Source organism: Perca fluviatilis, chromosome 1, assembly GCF_010015445.1.
Source record: "Perca fluviatilis chromosome 1, GENO_Pfluv_1.0, whole genome shotgun sequence".
Lineage (NCBI taxonomy): Eukaryota > Metazoa > Chordata > Actinopteri > Perciformes > Percidae > Perca > Perca fluviatilis.
The window spans coordinates 17,171,711-17,191,171 of NC_053112.1; the positions used below are offsets into that span (position 1 = coordinate 17,171,711).

The 19,461-nt window shown below is 41.6% G+C and overlaps 1 protein-coding gene and 1 long non-coding RNA gene across 2 annotated transcripts in view; both read left to right on the forward strand.

Moving 5' to 3' along the window:
• The first annotated feature begins 2,953 nt into the window (after positions 1 to 2,953).
• LOC120556305 (deleted in malignant brain tumors 1 protein-like) overlaps positions 2,954 to 19,461 on the forward strand; it is a 58,666-nt gene continuing 42,158 nt past the window's right edge. Inside the window, exons 1-24 of the mRNA XM_039795836.1 lie at positions 2,954 to 3,018; positions 3,102 to 3,193; positions 4,116 to 4,898; positions 5,049 to 5,480; positions 5,769 to 6,083; positions 6,796 to 7,227; positions 7,486 to 7,686; positions 7,731 to 7,805; positions 8,522 to 8,953; positions 9,213 to 9,527; positions 10,244 to 10,428; positions 10,511 to 10,676; positions 10,935 to 11,249; positions 11,943 to 12,227; positions 12,277 to 12,375; positions 12,634 to 12,948; positions 13,664 to 14,136; positions 14,256 to 14,670; positions 15,362 to 15,793; positions 16,052 to 16,366; positions 16,504 to 16,712; positions 16,840 to 16,991; positions 17,369 to 17,611; positions 17,715 to 17,874. Coding sequence (XP_039651770.1) covers positions 3,118 to 3,193; positions 4,116 to 4,898; positions 5,049 to 5,480; positions 5,769 to 6,083; positions 6,796 to 7,227; positions 7,486 to 7,686; positions 7,731 to 7,805; positions 8,522 to 8,953; positions 9,213 to 9,527; positions 10,244 to 10,428; positions 10,511 to 10,676; positions 10,935 to 11,249; positions 11,943 to 12,227; positions 12,277 to 12,375; positions 12,634 to 12,948; positions 13,664 to 14,136; positions 14,256 to 14,670; positions 15,362 to 15,793; positions 16,052 to 16,366; positions 16,504 to 16,712; positions 16,840 to 16,991; positions 17,369 to 17,611; positions 17,715 to 17,874 — 6,825 coding nt within the window. The 5' untranslated portion in view covers positions 2,954 to 3,018; positions 3,102 to 3,117. The remainder of the gene's footprint in view (positions 3,019 to 3,101; positions 3,194 to 4,115; positions 4,899 to 5,048; positions 5,481 to 5,768; positions 6,084 to 6,795; positions 7,228 to 7,485; positions 7,687 to 7,730; positions 7,806 to 8,521; positions 8,954 to 9,212; positions 9,528 to 10,243; positions 10,429 to 10,510; positions 10,677 to 10,934; positions 11,250 to 11,942; positions 12,228 to 12,276; positions 12,376 to 12,633; positions 12,949 to 13,663; positions 14,137 to 14,255; positions 14,671 to 15,361; positions 15,794 to 16,051; positions 16,367 to 16,503; positions 16,713 to 16,839; positions 16,992 to 17,368; positions 17,612 to 17,714; positions 17,875 to 19,461) is intronic.
• On the forward strand, positions 17,986 to 18,635 carry LOC120556165. Its single transcript, XR_005638815.1, has 2 exons — positions 17,986 to 18,050; positions 18,153 to 18,635. It is a non-coding gene; the product is annotated as an uncharacterized LOC120556165 (long non-coding RNA).

A 19,461-nucleotide genomic window follows, 5' to 3' on the forward strand; every position in this document is an offset into this window, starting at 1 on the left:
TAAACAATCGTGTTTGCGCACCTGATGGCTGTGTTTCACCGATTGGCTCATAGATGTGGTCATTTGACAGTCAGTGCTTTGGAATTGCAAGGTATTATGATATACTTCTGTGTCTAATGTATACAAGTGTGTTTAGTGTTTCGAAAATCACAGTGTATTGTTTAGCAAAAAGTGTGAGGCTGACATTGTGCTTATAGTGGTGCACATCTGGGACCATGTTTTGCTTATTGAGTGTAATAATTTTGATTTCAGTGTGTAAGCAATCGGCAAAAACTGTAGGAAATGTTGCCAAGGAAGTGGCAAAATGGTTTTAATTGATTCCTCACAATGGCACAGATTGAATTACATTATTAACCAAAATTACCACATCTTTAGGAGGATTTTACTGAATAAAAGGTTTACATTTTCATATGTATACATGTATGTTTTTTCTTTGTTTGTGTTTTAGTGAAGTCAGCTATGGAATTGCTGATTCAGAACCATTTCCCACAAATTGGTGTCGTCATGGAGAGTCTCTACTGCCAGATATTAAGAGTGAATCATCCATGATTTGGTAGCATTAGTGTTAAACAGATTTTTCTTGCAAGCAGAGGTTTCACAACCCATAAATCCACAGGGATTTTAATATACACTGAGTAAATCTGCTGTTACGTGAAATCTGTGACACTGCCTTTACAAGACTGGTAGCATTTACCAATCCATTACCTGAAAAACTCTTTGCTTGCAGTAATTTAAAGCTTAAAAGCAATTTCAGACAAGAACTAGCCTCCTGGCTAATTCTGGCATATTTACAGAAATGTTAATTAATACTTTTACTGAAAAAAATGATTAACTTAATAAATAAATAAAATAAAATAAACATACTGACATTAAGTTGTATATGTATATTATCTTTGTTTCAGTGTTGTGAAACAATGAAACATGATCTCTCCCATGGGGTGTGAATACTTTTTATAGCCACTACCATAAAGTACTCGTGTGTGTGTGTGTGTGTGTGTGTGTGTGTGTGTGTGTGTGTGTGTGTGTGTGTGTGTGTGTGTGTGTGTGTGTGGTGTGTGTGTGTGTGTGTGTGTGTGTGTGTGTGTGTGTGTGTGTGGGCTGTACACAGTAACAGAGGTTTTCACTGATGAGTCACTCATGAGCAGCAGGTTGTTTTGTCTTGAAAAGATTTTCAGAGAGAGAGATAACTTACTGACTGTAAATGTTTACTCAGAGAGCATTCTGGGTAAATCAGGCTATCACACCTTTTCTTTTCTCAACACAATGTAGAGTAGAAATAAATAAAGAATTACTCCCATTGCAGCTTACTGTACTTGTACATGGAACAATTTGAACAGTTTTCTACCTGACATCTTGGACTGATTTTTTTTTGGACCAAACTAACAACTCAGTCTCAACATCCATTGGATGGATTGCTGCAAAATGTAGTTCATATATTTATGTATCATACTGTAAATCATGATATCTTGACTTCTCCTTCTCCATCATGAGGTTGATATTTTTGTTATAGAGGACCATGATAAGGGGTACACACATTCACGTCTCCCTCAGGATGAATAATCACTTTGATGAGCCCCTGACTTTTACTCTTGAACCATCATCACAGTCAAAATGTTAATTTAGTCCAATACTTACAGTTGCTCTATGCATAGCTTTGCCTACACACAGCCTCACAGAGTTGCTGGCATGGCTGACTCTTCTCTTGTTTTCTTATGTTTGCTTATTTTGTCAGAACTGTCAGTAAAAGTCTGATCAAATCACCACACCCAATCATGATGAAGCAGATTAGCTTGAGATGAGTTTTAAGACATAAACTCCTAATAAATAATATGGGCATTTTTTTTCAGAACTTCATCTTTAATTTGTACATGATATCTACAGAGAGGAGAGACAGCGAGGACCCTGATATTTGATTTTATCAGTGAAGTGTTTGAGCTAATACTCCACTAATAGCTGGTACTCAAATACATTCTGAGAATTACACAAACCTAATATGCTTTCTTAGCAATGTTTCTACTGGTGTGACTAGAATGCTGTATTAGTATGGCGTCATATATTAGTAAGGCTTTCTTTTTGAATGATGCCCAACCTTTCAAGGAGGTGTTTGATTGATTTGTAGCATACTTCTAGTGCACAGATACTTACTGGCATAAAGTGTAACATGTAAAATATTATCAGCACTCTTATCTTGTTATAGAACAAAGCACTGGGTCAAAAATGTGGCTTGGAGTTATAAAACACTAAGAGGAAGTGAGTTTAGAAATATATTAGACAAAGAATAAAGGGAAGGGCCACAATGATTCCAGTAAATATTGATAAGAAGTGACACAATAAATCAAATTGAGATTGTGAGAAAGGCCATCCATTCTAGTGTACTCAAGCTAGTGAAATACATAATGTACACAGACATGCTATACAGTAATAATGACTTGATGGGATGTGCGATGCCAGTTCAATTCATGCATGACAACAAGATTCACCTGATGTTACATCAAGGGAATCCATGTCCATACTTCTTCTTGGAGTTTTATTTGAAAAAAATAATGTTAAGTCATTGTCCACTTGGTATAAAAAAAGCAAGTAAGTAGACCTTGAGTCAAGATTATTTGGTCAAAATACTTTTTACAAGGTCAGGAATGAACTCAATGTACTCTCTGATATTTTGATCACTACTGTTGACAAAAGGTGGTGATGAATGGGTTAGCCAGGATAAAATAATGTTAGAATGTACTAACTTATAAAGACAGAGAGGTCTCCATTATGTTTTATCACTGACCTGAGATTGATTATGGTACCATAAAATGTAGTTGATGCAAGACTTTGTGTGCCTGTTGGATTTTATCTTAATTTTGTCTTATTTTGATTAATAAATAACTGACCCTTTTATGTGTTTCACCAATCATTGCTTTGTATGGTCCTTTGAACACACAAACCGACCTATAAATTCTCTCATTTGCTGGGAGATTTTCACTTTCAACTTTTTCACCAACTTCTGGATTCCTGCACAGTCTTTCTAATGTAAGTACAAATACTGACAAAGTAGTGCATGGCAGCATCATTTGAAAATATGGTTTTAAGACGTCTCTTTTTGTCTTTTCCAGCAAGTTTGTGCCGTGGATGTGGTCCATAATGGGGGTGCCCGGGATTTTGTTGTTGCTCCTAATGTTGCAGATTTTTACAGAAGGCATTTCAGGTAAACAGTCTTACATCTTGTCATCTTGGGGTACACATGTTATTTTTAAATACAGTACAGCACAATACAGTCTAATACAATTAGTTCCCAGGTCGACACCTCTCTCTCCTAATATGTTCAATAAAAGACCCCCAGATCTTAGGGTAAAACTTGGGGTGGGCATTTGACAGAGTATACCAAATGTCTTCAAGGTATCTAATTTTATTATGACAAATGTTTACTGTGTAATTGTACTTTCCCTTTTGAAAAAGAAAACCAACAACCTTAATTGAAATAGATTTTTGTTGTGGATATTTTTCTCTTTTTTGTGTCACATATGGGTGGGCTTCAATTCAAAGATTCTAAGTAAATAGTAAATAGTATTTATCCTTGATAACATTTAAGATAAAACATTTTATTTGTCACTATCAACGTTGCATATTCCTAATCTGGTGATTAATTGAAGAGATATCATTCTTACATTTACTAAGTTATTAAGATGCAATTTTTTATGACAGCACCATTACATAAAATTAAACATTTTATAACATAGATATTTTGCACATCATTTCACACTTATTTTCCTATATATCTAATATCACATAATTATTAATAATAATTAAATCATTTTTAGATGTTAATTAGACCTTTGCATTTGCCTCTCAACATGCCTTTGTAACAATAACTCACCATGAGACTGGTGCAGTTTTAAGAGGCAACTTGAAACCTGACATTCAGTGGTGATTTTTATTATGCCCTTGGGAATATATAAATATAATATAAATATATCATAAACTGTGTATGTTTTCTTTGTAATTGTAATCATAGAATGCCTTAATACATATATTATTGCATGCAATTTTTATTTCCACCTTTTCAAAAGGAAAAGCTACTAAAACATAAGCAACAGCATGTATCAAACTATCCTTGTACTTTTTCACAGTGACATATGTCTCCAGCTGTGATTCATGTCATGATGAAGCAACCTGCCTGGAGTCACGAGAAAGAGGCGACTCTTTCACCACCCAAGTGCACTCTTGTGTCTGTAAAGATGGCTTTGTAGGCGATGGTCTTAGCTGTTACAATACGAAACTCTGCAATGACTCCTCTTGCTGTAGCCGAGGTTATCACTGGTCACCAAACGGCGGCTGTGTGGACACTGACGAGTGCTCCCTCCCAGACTCACCCTGCATGGCACCTCAGGTTTGTCAAAACACCCAAGGCTCCTTCGAATGCCTGGAGCCTTCCTCCGGGACCAAATCAGGCCCCTCTTTCCAATCTGTCTATTTCCACTGTGGAGACACAGTTTGTCCTTTAGGTATGGACTGCATCAGTAAAAATGGGTCTGAGCGCTGTGCTGACCCCTGTGAGCACTATACAGTACTGAATGATGACTGGCGTGCAACGAACAACACATCAAATCAGATACACTGTGACCGAGATATCAACTGGAAAGGCTGGTATCGCATGTTTCTGGGGCAAACCAGTGCTCATATTCCAGAGAAGTGTGTGGGTGAAAACAAATGTGGAACTCATGCTAGTATGTGGATAACCGAACCTAATCCCACACAGTCAGGTCAAATTGTTATGCGCACTGTGTGTAATGCCTGGGCCGGCAGCTGCTGCCATTTTACCACAAACACCATCCATGTCAAGCTCTGCTATGGAAACTACTATGTCTACAAACTTGTGAGGCCATCCACATGTAACCTTGCATACTGTGCAGGTATTGTTCCATTTCTTACTGTAACAAAAAATTCAATATTCTCATCTGATCCATCCAAGTGTTTTAGACTTGTCTAAACACTGCCTTGTCTTGTTGAATAATGTACAATTTATGAACAAAATCATCTCACTATTTTTTTATTGCAAAAAGAGGTGAGCAGAACCGGCCCTACAGTTTTACCAACCACACCTCATCCACCACCTCAGAACTTCACCACCAATCAGGGGAAAACTACCACAACAACAGCAGGCAACAGCACAGCAGTTGAGGGGCAGGTCCGTCTGGCCAATGGAGGAAACAACTCCTGCTCTGGCAGAGTAGAGATCTTCCACCGTGGACAGTGGGGGACGGTTTGTGACGATGCCTGGGACCTGGTTGATGCTCAGGTGGTGTGTAGACAGCTGGGCTGTGGCAGGGCCCTGTCAGCACCACAAGGTGCACGCTTTGGACAGGGAAGCGGGCCCATCTGGTTGGATGATGTCACATGCAGAGGCAGCGAATCACAGCTCAGCGAGTGCAGCCACAGAGGGGTGGGAACTCACAACTGTAATCACAATGAGGATGCTGGTGTGGTCTGCGAAGGTAAAAATGTGTACAGCTAAAGGCAATGAAGTCTCACTGTGTAACATGCTGTCTATGGTGTAACATTTAGCAGATGAGAGGATTTTAGTAACCACCTGTTACAGAAATATGAAATATGTGCTTTAAACAACTATTTATTGTCTGCAGGCTCTTTACCCTTCAAAAGATTGTCTTTTTTTAACAGAAAGCTGTTGTATGTAGTTTTGCAAAGATATCATCGTCTTCGTGAAGTCCATCTTTCCTCTGTGTCTCATATCAAAAATATTATGTTGCATATTTTTCTGTTAGCTGGTTCACCAGTGAGGCTGGTCAACTCTGACAACCGGTGCTCTGGCAGAGTGGAGGTCTACCATGATGGACAGTGGGGGACAGTGTGTGACGATGGCTGGGACCTGAGGGACGCCAACGTGGTGTGTAGACAGCTGGGCTGTGGCACTGCTCGTTCAGCACTATCAAATGCAGCTTTTGGACAGGGCAGTGGACCCATCTGGTTGGACGATGTCAGTTGTTCTGGAAATGAATCATCAATAACAGACTGCAGACATCCAGGGTTTGGGGTCCACAACTGTCGTCACGGTGAAGATGCCAGCATCATCTGTGAAGGTAAATGTTTACCCATATTTAAAGTACACTCTATTTCTTCTTGCTTACATTTAACTATAAAAATTGTCTAATCAATAAGTTTCAATATTTGCCACATACAATAGATATTGTTTTGTAGATGATAAGTCAAATGTACAGTAAAAGATAAGTTTGTGTTAAAAACATGAATGAAGTTTTGTGCACAAAGAAAACATGATCTGTTTATCCAGTAGACGTTTTGTTAATATTCAACAGGGGGACAGACCTGTTTTGTTTATTCACCCGCTGCTAGCTATATAGTTTAGAGAATATTATAGATCCAAGACTAGGGTGGGACTCAGAAAAAAAAGTCACATTTACAAATCTGTCCGCTACTTCAGCAGCACGGACAGCGCCATAAATTTATCAATACACAGCACAGTTATGGTCGGGGCCATAGATTCTAACTTACACAATCTTCAGTCAGATAAACGATCAATGCGTCAGGAAGACTAAACTAACACATTCAACTAAACATCTCCTCTGCCCCTGAAATCTTTCTGCGACTAGGGGATGGAGAGGGGGATGACAGGTAAACAAGGGGCATTTGGGTCATTTTTTTCTACCAAGGGGATGGCATATCCCCTCTAATCGCCTACTGGTTATAAAGAAAATTAGGCTTTCCCTAATTAATGTAATGCTGATGGCAGTAAAGGCTGTAGTTGTCATGTGAGTTCACAGTGACTTTTCAGCGTTCAACCAGAACTCAACAGCACAGTTTTACCAACCACACCTCATCCACCACCTCAGAACTTCACTACCGATCAGGTGGAAACTACCACAACAACAACAAGTAACAGCACAGCAGTTGAGGGGCAGGTCCGTCTGGCCAATGGAGGAAACAACTCCTGCTCTGGCAGAGTAGAGATCTTCCACCGTGGACAGTGGGGGACGGTTTGTGACGATGCCTGGGACCTGGTTGATGCTCAGGTGGTGTGTAGACAGCTGGGCTGTGGCAGGGCCCTGTCAGCACCACAAGGTGCACGCTTTGGACAGGGAAGCGGGCCCATCTGGTTGGATGATGTCACATGCAGAGGCAGCGAATCAAAGCTCAGCGAGTGCAGCCACAGAGGGTTTGGGTCTCACAACTGTAATCACAATGAGGATGCTGGTGTGGTCTGTGAAGGTAAAAATTTACAAATGTGTACAGCTAAAGGCTCACTGTGTAACATGCTGTCTATGGTGTAACATTTAGCAGATGAGAGGATTTTAGTAACCACCTGTTACAGAAATATGTGCTTTATACTACTCTTTATTACCTGCAGGCTCCTTAGCCTAAAATAGCTTTTGTATGTAGTTTTGCAAAGATATCATCGTCTTCGTGAAGTCCATCTTTCCTCTGTGTCTCATATCAAAAATATTATGTTGCATATTTTTCTGTTAGCTGGTTCACCAGTGAGGCTGGTCAACTCTGACAACCGGTGCTCTGGCAGAGTGGAGGTCTACCATGATGGACAGTGGGGGACAGTGTGTGACGATGGCTGGGACCTGAGGGAGGCCCTAACGTGTTTTGTAGACAGCTGGGCTGTGGCACTGCTCGTTCAGCACATAACAGCGCTTTTGGATAGGGCAGTGGACCCATCTGGTTGGACGATGTCAGTTGTTCTGGAAATGAATCATCAATAACAGACTGCAGACATCGAGGGTTTGGGGGTTTACAACGCGGCTGTCGCCACGGTGAAGATGCCAGCATCATCTGTGAAGGTAAATGTTTACCCATATTTAAAGTACACTCTATTTCTTCTTGCTCACATTTAACTAGAAAAATGGTCTCATCAATAAGTTTCAATATTTGCCACATACAATAGATATTGTTTTGTAGATGATAATTCAAATGTACAGTAAAAGATAAGTTTGTGTTAAAAACATGAATGAAGTTTTGTGCACAACGAAAACATGATCTGTTTATCCAGTAGACGTTTTGTTAATATTCAACAGGGGGACAGACCTGTTTTGTTTATTCACCCGCTGCTAGCTATATAGTTTAGAGAATATTATAGATCCAAGACTAGGGTGGGACTCAGTAAAAAAAAGTCACATTTACAAATCTGTCCGCTACTTCAGCAGCACGGACAGCGCCATAAATTTATCAATACACAGCACAGTTATGGTCGGGGCCATAGATTCTAACTTACACAATCTTCAGTCAGATAAACGATCAATGCGTCAGGAAGACTAAACTAACACATTCAACTAAACATCTCCTCTGCCCCTGAAATCTTTCTGCGACTAGGGGATGGAGAGGGGGGGATGACAGGTAAACAAGGGGCATTTGGGTCATTTTGCTACCAAGGGGGATGGCATATCCCCTCTAATCGCCTACTGGTTATAAAGAAAATTAGGCTTTCCCTAATTAATGTAATGCTGATGGCAGTAAAGGCTGTAGTTGTCATGTGAGTTCACAGTGACTTTTCTTTCAGTTCAACCAGAACTCAACAGCACAGTTTTACCAACCACACCTCATCCACCACCTCAGAACTTCACTACCGATCAGGTGGAAACTACCACAACAACAGCAAGCAACAGCACAGCAGTTGAGGGGCAGGTCCGTCTGGCCAATGGAGGAAACAACTCCTGCTCTGGCAGAGTAGAGATCTTCCACCGTGGACAGTGGGGGACGGTTTGTGACGATGCCTGGGACCTGGTTGATGCTCAGGTGGTGTGTAGACAGCTGGGCTGTGGCAGGGCCCTGTCAGCACCACAAGGTGCACGCTTTGGACAGGGAAGCGGGCCCATCTGGTTGGATGATGTCACATGCAGAGGCAGCGAATCAAAGCTCAGCGAGTGCAGCCACAGAGGGTTTGGGTCTCACAACTGTAATCACAATGAGGATGCTGGTGTGGTCTGTGAAGGTAAAAATGTGTACAGCTAAAGGCAATGAAGTCTCACTGTGTAACATGCTGTCTATGGTGTAACATTTAGCAGATGAGAGGATTTTAGTAACCACCTGTTACAGAAATATGTGCTTTATACTACTCTTTATTACCTGCAGGCTCCTTAGCCTAAAATAGCTTTTGTATGTAGTTTTGCAAAGATATCATCGTCTTCGTGAAGTCCATCTTTCCTCTGTGTCTCATATCAAAAATATTATGTTGCATATTTTTCTGTTAGCTGGTTCACCAGTGAGGCTGGTCAACTCTGACAACCGGTGCTCTGGCAGAGTGGAGGTCTACCATGATGGACATTGGGGGACAGTGTGTGACGATGGCTGGGACCTGAGGGACGCCAACGTGGTGTGTAGACAGCTGGGCTGTGGCACTGCTCGTTCAGCACTAACAAATGCAGCTTTTGGACAGGGCAGTGGACCCATCTGGTTGGACGATGTCAGTTGTTCTGGAAATGAATCATCAATAACAGACTGCAGACATCCAGGGTTTGGGGTCCACAACTGTCGCCACGGTGAAGATGCCAGCATCATCTGTGAAGGTAAATGTTTACCCATATTTAAAGTACACTCTATTTCTTCTTGCTCACATTTAACTAGAAAAATGGTCTCATCAATAAGTTTCAATATTTGCCACACACAATAGATATTGTTTTGTAGATGATAATTCAAATGTACAGTAAAAGATAAGTTTGTGTTAAAAACATGAATGAAGTTTTGTGCACAACGAAAACATGATCTGTTTATCCAGTAGACGTTTTGTTAATATTCAACAGGGGGACAGACCTGTTTTGTTTATTCACCCGCTGCTAGCTATATAGTTTAGAGAATATTATAGATCCAAGACTAGGGTGGGACTCAGTAAAAAAAAGTCACATTTACAAATCTGTCCGCTACTTCAGCAGCACGGACAGCGCCATAAATTTATCAATACACAGCACAGTTATGGTCGGGGCCATAGATTCTAACTTACACAATCTTCAGTCAGATAAACGATCAATGCGTCAGGAAGACTAAACTAACACATTCAACTAAACATCTCCTCTGCCCCTGAAATCTTTCTGCGACTAGGGGATGGAGAGGGGGGGATGACAGGTAAACAAGGGGCATTTGGGTCATTTTGCTACCAAGGGGGATGGCATATCCCCTCTAATCGCCTACTGGTTATAAAGAAAATTAGGCTTTCCCTAATTAATGTAATACTGATGGCAGTAAAGGCTGTAGTTGTCATGTGAGTTCACAGTGACTTTTCTTTCAGTTCAACCAGAACTCAACAGCACAGTTTTACCAACCACACCTCATCCACCACCTCAGAACTTCACCAGCGATCAGGTGGAAACTACCACAACAACAACAAGTAACAGCACAGCAGTTGAGGGGCAGGTCCGTCTGGCCAATGGAGGAAACAACTCCTGCTCTGGCAGAGTAGAGATCTTCCACCGGGTGAGTGGGAGCGGTTTGTGACGATGCCTGCCGGGGAGCTGGTTGATGCTCAGGTGGTGTGTAGACAGCTGGGCTGTGGCAGGGCCCTGTCACGCACCACAAGGTGCACGCTTTGGACCGGGCAGCGGGCCCATCTGGTTGGATGATGTCACATGCAGAGGCAGCGAATCAAAGCTCAGCGAGTGCAGCCACAGAGGGTTTGGGTCTCCAACGTAATCACAATGAGGATGCTGGTGTGGTGTGCGAAGGTAAAAATTTACAAATGTGTACAGCTAAAGTCTCACTGTGTAACATGCTGTCTATGGTGTAACATTTAGCAGATGAGAGGATTTTAGTAACCAACTGTTACAGAAATATGTGCTTTATACTACTCTTTATTAGCTGCAGGCTCCTTAGCCTAAAATAGCTTTTGTATGTAGTTTTGCAAAGATATCATCGTCTTCATGAAGTCCATCTTTCCTCTGTGTCTCATATCAAAAATATTATGTTGCATATTTTTCTGTTAGCTGGTTCACCAGTGAGGCTGGTCAACTCTGACAACCGGTGCTCTGGCAGAGTGGAAGTCTACCATGATAGACAGTGGGGGACAGTGTGTGACGATGGCTGGGACCTGAGGGACGCCAACGTGGTGTGTAGACAGCTGGGCTGTGGCAGAGCTCGTTCAGCACTATCAAATGCAGCTTTTGGACAGGGCAGTGGACCCATCTGGTTGGATGATGTCAGTTGTTCTGGAAATGAACCATCAATAACAGACTGCAGGCATCAAGGGTTTGGGGTCCACAACTGTGGTCACGGTGAAGATGCCAGCATCATCTGTGAAGGTAAATGTTTACCCATATTTAAAGTACACTCCATTTCTTCTTGCTCACATTTAACTAGAAAAATGGTCTCATCAATGAGTTTCAATATTTGCCACACACAATAGATATTGTTTTGTAGATGATAACTTTGTGTTAAAAACATAAATGAAGTTTTGTTCACAACGAAAACATGATCTGTTTATCCAGTAGACGTTTTGTTTATATTCAACAGGGGGACAGACCTGTTTTGTTTTTTCACCCGCTGCTAGCTATAAAGTTTAGAGAATATTATAGATCCAAGACTAGGGTGGGACTCAGAAAAAAAAGTCACAATTACAAATCTGTCCGCTACTTCAGCAGCACGGACAGTGCCATAGATTTATCAATACACAGCACAGTTATGGTCGGGGCCATAGATTCTAACTTACACAATCCTCAGTCAGATAAACGATCAATGCGTCAGGAAGACTAAACTAACACATTCAACTAAACAACTCCTCTGCCCCTGAAATCTTTCTGTGACTAGGGGATGGAGAGGGGGGATGACAGGTAAACAAGGGGCATTTGGGTCATTTTGCTAACAAGGGGGATGGAATATCCCCTCTCTAATCGCCTACTGGTTATAAAGAAAATTAGGCTTTCCCTAATTAATGTAATACTGATGGCAGTAAAGGCTGTAGTTGTCATGTGAGTTCACAGTGACTTTTCTTTCAGTTCAACCAGAACTCAACAGCACAGTTTTACCAACCACACCTCATCCACCACCTCAGAACTTTACCACCGATCAGGTGGAAACTACCACAACAACAACAAGTAACAGCACAGCAGTTGAGGGGCAGGTCCGTCTGGCCAATGGAGGAAACAACTCCTGCTCTGGCAGAGTAGAGATCTTCCACCGTGGAGAGTGGGGGACGGTTTGTGACGATGCCTGGGAGCTGGTTGATGCTCAGGTGGTGTGTAGACAGTCGGGCTGTGGCAGGGCCCTGTCAGCACCACAAGGTGCACGCTTTGAACCGGGCAGCCGGCCCCGCTTTTGGTGATGATGTCACATGCAGAGGCAGCGAATCAAAGCTCAGCGAGTGCAGCCACAGAGGGTTTGGGTCTCACAACTGTAATCACAATGAGGATGCTGGTGTGGTGTGCGAAGGTAAAAATTTACAAATGTGTACAGCTAAAGGCTCACTGTGTAACATGCTGTCTATGGTGTAACATTTAGCAGATGAGAGGATTTTAGTAACCACCTGTTACAGAAATATGTGCTTTATACTACTCTTTATTACCTGCAGGCTCCTTAGCCTAAAATAGCTTTTGTATGTAGTTTTGCAAAGATATCATCGTCTTCGTGAAGTCCATCTTTCCTCTGTGTCTCATATCAAAAATATTATGTTGCATATTTTTCTGTTAGCTGGTTCACCAGTGAGGCTGGTCAACTCTGACAACCGGTGCTCTGGCAGAGTGGAGGTCTACCATGATGGACAGTGGGGGACAGTGTGTGACGATGGCTGGGACCTGAGGGACGCCAACGTGGTGTGTAGACAGCTGGGCTGTGGCACTGCTCGTTCAGCACTAACAAATGCAGCTTTTGGACAGGGCAGTGGACCCATCTGGTTGGACGATGTCAGTTGTTCTGGAAATGAATCATCAATAACAGACTGCAGACATCCAGGGTTTGGGGTCCACAACTGTCGTCACGTTGAAGATGCCAGCATCATCTGTGAAGGTAAATGTTTACCCATATTTAAAGTACACTCTATTTCTTCTTGCTCACATTTAACTAGAAAAATGGTCTCATCAATAAGTTTCAATATTTGCCACATACAATAGATATTGTTTTGTAGATGATAATTCAAATGTACAGTAAAAGATAAGTTTGTGTTAAAAACATGAATGAAGTTTTGTGCACAACGAAAACATGATCTGTTTATCCAGTAGACGTTTTGTTAATATTCAACAGGGGGACAGACCTGTTTTGTTTATTCACCCGCTGCTAGCTATATAGTTTAGAGAATATTATAGATCCAAGACTAGGGTGGGACTCAGTAAAAAAAAGTCACATTTACAAATCTGTCCGCTACTTCAGCAGCACGGACAGCGCCATAAATTTATCAATACACAGCACAGTTATGGTCGGGGCCATAGATTCTAACTTACACAATCTTCAGTCAGATAAACGATCAATGCGTCAGGAAGACTAAACTAACACATTCAACTAAACATCTCCTCTGCCCCTGAAATCTTTCTGCGACTAGGGGATGGAGAGGGGGGATGACAGGTAAACAAGGGGCATTTGGGTCATTTTGCTACCAAGGGGGATGGCATATCCCCTCTAATCGCCTACTGGTTATAAAGAAAATTAGGCTTTCCCTAATTAATGTAATGCTGATGGCAGTAAAGGCTGTAGTTGTCATGTGAGTTCACAGTGACTTTTCTTTCAGTTCAACCAGAACTCAACAGCACAGTTTTACCAACCACACCTCATCCACCACCTCAGAACTTCACCAGCGATCAGGTGGAAACTACCACAACAACAACAAGTAACAGCACAGCAGTTGAGGGGCAGGTCCGTCTGGCCAATGGAGGAAACAACTCCTGCTCTGGCAGAGTAGAGATCTTCCACCGTGGAGAGTGGGGGACGGTTTGTGACGATGCCTGGGAGCTGGTTGATGCTCAGGTGGTGTGTAGACAGCTGGGCTGTGGCAGGGCCCTGTCAGCACCACAAGGTGCACGCTTTGGACCGGGCAGCGGGCCCATCTGGTTGGATGATGTCACATGCAGAGGCAGCGAATCAAAGCTCAGCGAGTGCAGCCACAGAGGGTTTGGGTCTCACAACTGTAATCACAATGAGGATGCTGGTGTGGTGTGCGGCGAGTGTAATTATTACAAATGTGTACAGCTAAAGTCTCACTGTGTAACATGCTGTCTATGGTGTAACATTTAGCAGATGAGAGGATTTTAGTAACCAACTGTTACAGAAATATGTGCTTTATACTACTCTTTATTAGCTGCAGGCTCCTTAGCCTAAAATAGCTTTTGTATGTAGTTTTGCAAAGATATCATCGTCTTCATGAAGTCCATCTTTCCTCTGTGTCTCATATCAAAAATATTATGTTGCATATTTTTCTGTTAGCTGGTTCACCAGTGAGGCTGGTCAACTCTGACAACCGGTGCTCTGGCAGAGTGGAAGTCTACCATGATAGACAGTGGGGGACAGTGTGTGACGATGGCTGGGACCTGAGGGACGCCAACGTGGTGTGTAGACAGCTGGGCTGTGGCAGAGCTCGTTCAGCACTATCAAATGCAGCTTTTGGACAGGGCAGTGGACCCATCTGGTTGGATGATGTCAGTTGTTCTGGAAATGAACCATCAATAACAGACTGCAGACATCAAGGGTTTGGGGTCCACAACTGTGGTCACGGTGAAGATGCCAGCATCATCTGTGAAGGTAAATGTTTACCCATATTTAAAGTACACTCCATTTCTTCTTGCTCACATTTAACTAGAAAAATGGTCTCATCAATGAGTTTCAATATTTGCCACACACAATAGATATTGTTTTGTAGATGATAACTTTGTGTTAAAAACATAAATGAAGTTTTGTTCACAACGAAAACATGATCTGTTTATCCAGTAGACGTTTTGTTTATATTCAACAGGGGGACAGACCTGTTTTGTTTTTTCACCCGCTGCTAGCTATAAAGTTTAGAGAATATTATAGATCCAAGACTAGGGTGGGACTCAGAAAAAAAAGTCACAATTACAAATCTGTCCGCTACTTCAGCAGCACGGACAGTGCCATAGATTTATCAATACACAGCACAGTTATGGTCGGGGCCATAGATTCTAACTTACACAATCCTCAGTCAGATAAACGATCAATGCGTCAGGAAGACTAAACTAACACATTCAACTAAACAACTCCTCTGCCCCTGAAATCTTTCTGTGACTAGGGGATGGAGAGGGGGGATGACAGGTAAACAAGGGGCATTTGGGTCATTTTGCTAACAAGGGGGATGGAATATCCCCTCTAATCGCCTACTGGTTATAAAGAAAATTAGGCTTTCCCTAATTAATGTAATACTGATGGCAGTAAAGGCTGTAGTTGTCATGTGAGTTCACAGTGACTTTTCTTTCAGTTCAACCAGAACTCAACAGCACAGTTTTACCAACCACACCTCATCCACCACCTCAGAACTTTACCACCGATCAGGTGGAAACTACCACAACAACAACAAGTAACAGCACAGCAGTTGAGGGGCAGGTCCGTCTGGCCAATGGAGGAAACAACTCCTGCTCTGGCAGAGTAGAGATCTTCCACCGTGGAGAGTGGGGGACGGTTTGTGACGATGCCTGGGAGCTGGTTGATGCTCAGGTGGTGTGTAGACAGCTGGGCTGTGGCAGGGCCCTGTCAGCACCACAAGGTGCACGCTTTGGACCGGGCAGCGGGCCCATCTGGTTGGATGATGTCACATGCAGAGGCAGCGAATCAAAGCTCAGCGAGTGCAGCCACAGAGGGTTTGGGTCTCACAACTGTAATCACAATGAGGATGCTGGTGTGGTGTGCGAAGGTAAAAATTTACAAATGTGTACAGCTAAAGTCTCACTGTGTAACATGCTGTCTATGGTGTAACATTTAGCAGATGAGAAGATTTTAGTAACCAACTGTTACAGAAATATGTGCTTTATACTACTCTTTATTAGCTGCAGGCTCCTTAGCCTAAAATAGCTTTTGTATGTAGTTTTGCAAAGATATCATCGTCTTCATGAAGTCCATCTTTCCTCTGTGTCTCATATCAAAAATATTATGTTGCATATTTTTCTGTTAGCTGGTTCACCAGTGAGGCTGGTCAACTCTGACAACCGGTGCTCTGGCAGAGTGGAGGTCTACCATGATAGACAGTGGGGGACAGTGTGTGACGATGGCTGGGACCTGAGGGACGCCAACGTGGTGTGTAGACAGCTGGGCTGTGGCAGAGCTCGTTCAGCACTATCAAATGCAGCTTTTGGACAGGGCAGTGGACCCATCTGGTTGGATGATGTCAGTTGTTCTGGAAATGAACCATCAATAACAGACTGCAGACATCAAGGGTTTGGGGTCCACAACTGTCGTCACGTTGAAGATGCCAGTGTTGTTTGTGAAGGTAGGTTTCCTTTTATATTGAGATTTTATTGAGGTTATTGAAGGTTCTAATGTTGATTTCATCTGGTATATAGTATTTATCATCTTATCTCCTTTCTCTCACACTTTTATGTGGCGACCTTATATCTTTTTCTTCAGTTCAGCACCCTCCTCTACAGCCTTCTCAGCTTATTTGTGGCCGTGATAAACTCCAAGTGGGGCTGGATTTGGCTCGCCTTACATCCTCTGGTTTGAACCCATTCTCTGGCAACCTGGCATCCCACAACTGCTCCTGGGTCAGAGTGACTGATGGTGTCGTGTGGTATGAAGTGGAAGCCATAGCAGGTGCCTGTGGAAACACATTGAGGGTAAAGACTTAGTGTTTTCTGACAATTTCTCTAAGAACTTGGTCCTGCTGCTTCTACCACATAGCACATCCTTCACGGGCCATAAACATTTAACTGACTAATCATTTAACCATCCTCTGTCTTTCAGACCAACAGCACACATGCCATCTACTCCAATAATTTATTTATATACCCAATGAGCAACACATCCTTCATCATTCCTGTGAGTCTTCCCTTCTCCTGCGTGTATCCCCTGGACACAGACACCAGCCTGAATGTGGCTATCAGACCATTTCTGCCGTAAGTAGCCTTTTATTGAATGTGAACAGTTGTAAAATAATGAAGCTCCTAGGTATATAATTGTTGTGCTGTGATTATAGTATTTTTTAAATTATTGTAAAGTTAAATTATAAATAAAGACAAAACTGGTGAAAATTGGTCTTGTCTATATTTTGCTTTTAGCCGTCCATTTTAGTATAAACGTACATTTCTGTATGCCACAGTGTCTTACCGAGTTATCCAAGCCACAACAATCATCACCACACACGTTGAAAAAAACATGTGTATGTTGCCACTTTGTATATGAATGGACTACAGGAAGGAATATACCATTAACAAGATAAAATAAACAGAAGAAAAACAACTTGGCATAACAAAAAACATAATTTTCTTGACAGGCCAGCAGATGGCATTTCAGGCTCAGGTACCAAAGCCAGAGCCTCCATGTCTCTGTTCCGCAACTCCAACTACACCGAGACTTATCCAGCAGGCCGGGTCACCCTGCCAGTGGGCGCGCCGTTGTACGTGGGCGTCTCTGTGGAGGAGAGAGATCCAAGCTTTGCAGTTGTTCTGGACGACTGCTACGCCACTCACTCATCAAACCCTGACGATTCCATGCAACACCCTCTCATCCAGAACAAGTTAGTATCCCTCTTGAGCCTCAGCAGATGGTGTGTGCAGGATAATGGAAATGGGGGAAAAAAAAGTTAATGTATGGTCACATTGCTCCATCCTTTCTCCCAGGTGTCCCACTGACCGCCAACAGGTGTCAGTGATTGAGAGCGGCTCATCCCTCCGGGCTCGTTTCTCTGCCCTGTTCTTCCTGCTCAACAATGAATACAGAGACGTTTACCTTCATTGCAGCCTCAGCCTGTGCGAACGGAGGAGCTCCTCTTGTATTCCAGTAAGTCACACCTTTCACTTCATCAATAGCTTCAATCTATAATCAATAAACACTGGGGTTTGAGTGTATTTTTTCCATCCTCCCTACACCATTACCTTTCACAATAAGACAAGTACCTATAAGCTCTGTTTCCAACTCTGATCGTCTGAGTACCCTCAGCGTTGGACCAATCATGTGTGAGTATGAGTTACAATTTGGTCTCAGGGCTGATGTCTGAACATAATGAACTATAATGAATTAATAACCATGTTTTTTCTCTCTTTCTTATTTATCTTCAGGGGACAAGTCACCTGAGTGAGCTGGTAACAGTAATAATACAAACATATTCCATATTGTGATATTATTTTGTGCTTAGTTTAGTTTTGTTCATAAGACATAAGATTATAAAAAATTGTGTTACATTATATAATACATATTATTAATTATATTTTTCAATTCTACTAACTTTGTTATGGTTGGGTTATTAAATAAGGTTATAATGAAAGTGAAGGTACCAATACTTTTCTTCTCTCTGTGTGAATTATCACTACAGCCCTGATGTGACTGTATTTCATGTAAATGACTAAGCCTATTTTTAAATACATTGATTATTGTTTAGATGCAATGACAAATTGTTCATATTATGGTGTAAACTTTGCACCTGAAATGTGTGTATGTGGTATAAAAAAAACCTTTTTTTTTTAAACAAAACTCTGTACCTTGATAATGGAATTTGCAGTAGTTCACAAATAAAATGTAAAAATGGCAACCATGGCACATTACCAGACTGAAGGTTCTCAACAATTATTTGATGCATTGCCATTATATTTGGCATAGCTACGGTGGCCAGAAGATGAATTATAATGACTTTGGTGATCCCCTGACTCTTCCTCTGGCGCCACCATGAGGTTAACACTTGTGCATTAGTGTGAAATGTCTCAACAACTTTTGGTGAGGTCTCATAATAACTAAGCAAAAGCTTGGGTGCTCATTTTGGGATAAGTCCGTTACTACTTGATATATCAAATGCAGATATTAAACGCAATAAGTACAGAAGAAACCTTTTGCAAGAAAATGTATTGTAAAAAAAATATTTTTTTCTTTGTATGTAAATTACTTCAAGAAATGTGGCCTCCTGCTTTTATTAGTGTAGTTATTTATTGTGTGTAAGTCCTATTTTTCTAGTTTTTCTGCGTCTGGCCTTGGTCTCAGATCCAAATCAAAATACAATGTTTGAATGTGACTAAATACATTTACCGAAGTAATGTACTTAAGTACAATTTTGAGGTATTTTTATTTTACTTGGGTATGCTACTTGATACTTTTACTCTACTACATTTATTTTACATCTAGTTACTTTCCAGATTCATTATAATACAAAATATAAATCAACTAATAAATTATGATATCGTTATAGATTAAGATACTCTGCAGTATAAAAAGTAGCAGAAATTAGCTCCACCTTTACTAGCTGCAACGTTGAAGTGATGTACACATTAATGCATCTTTAATTATAATCCAGTGATAGAATATATTATTCCTAAATGAGCCATTCTACACAATGAGTACTTTGGTACTTTACACATTTTTTATGCTAATACTTTTTTT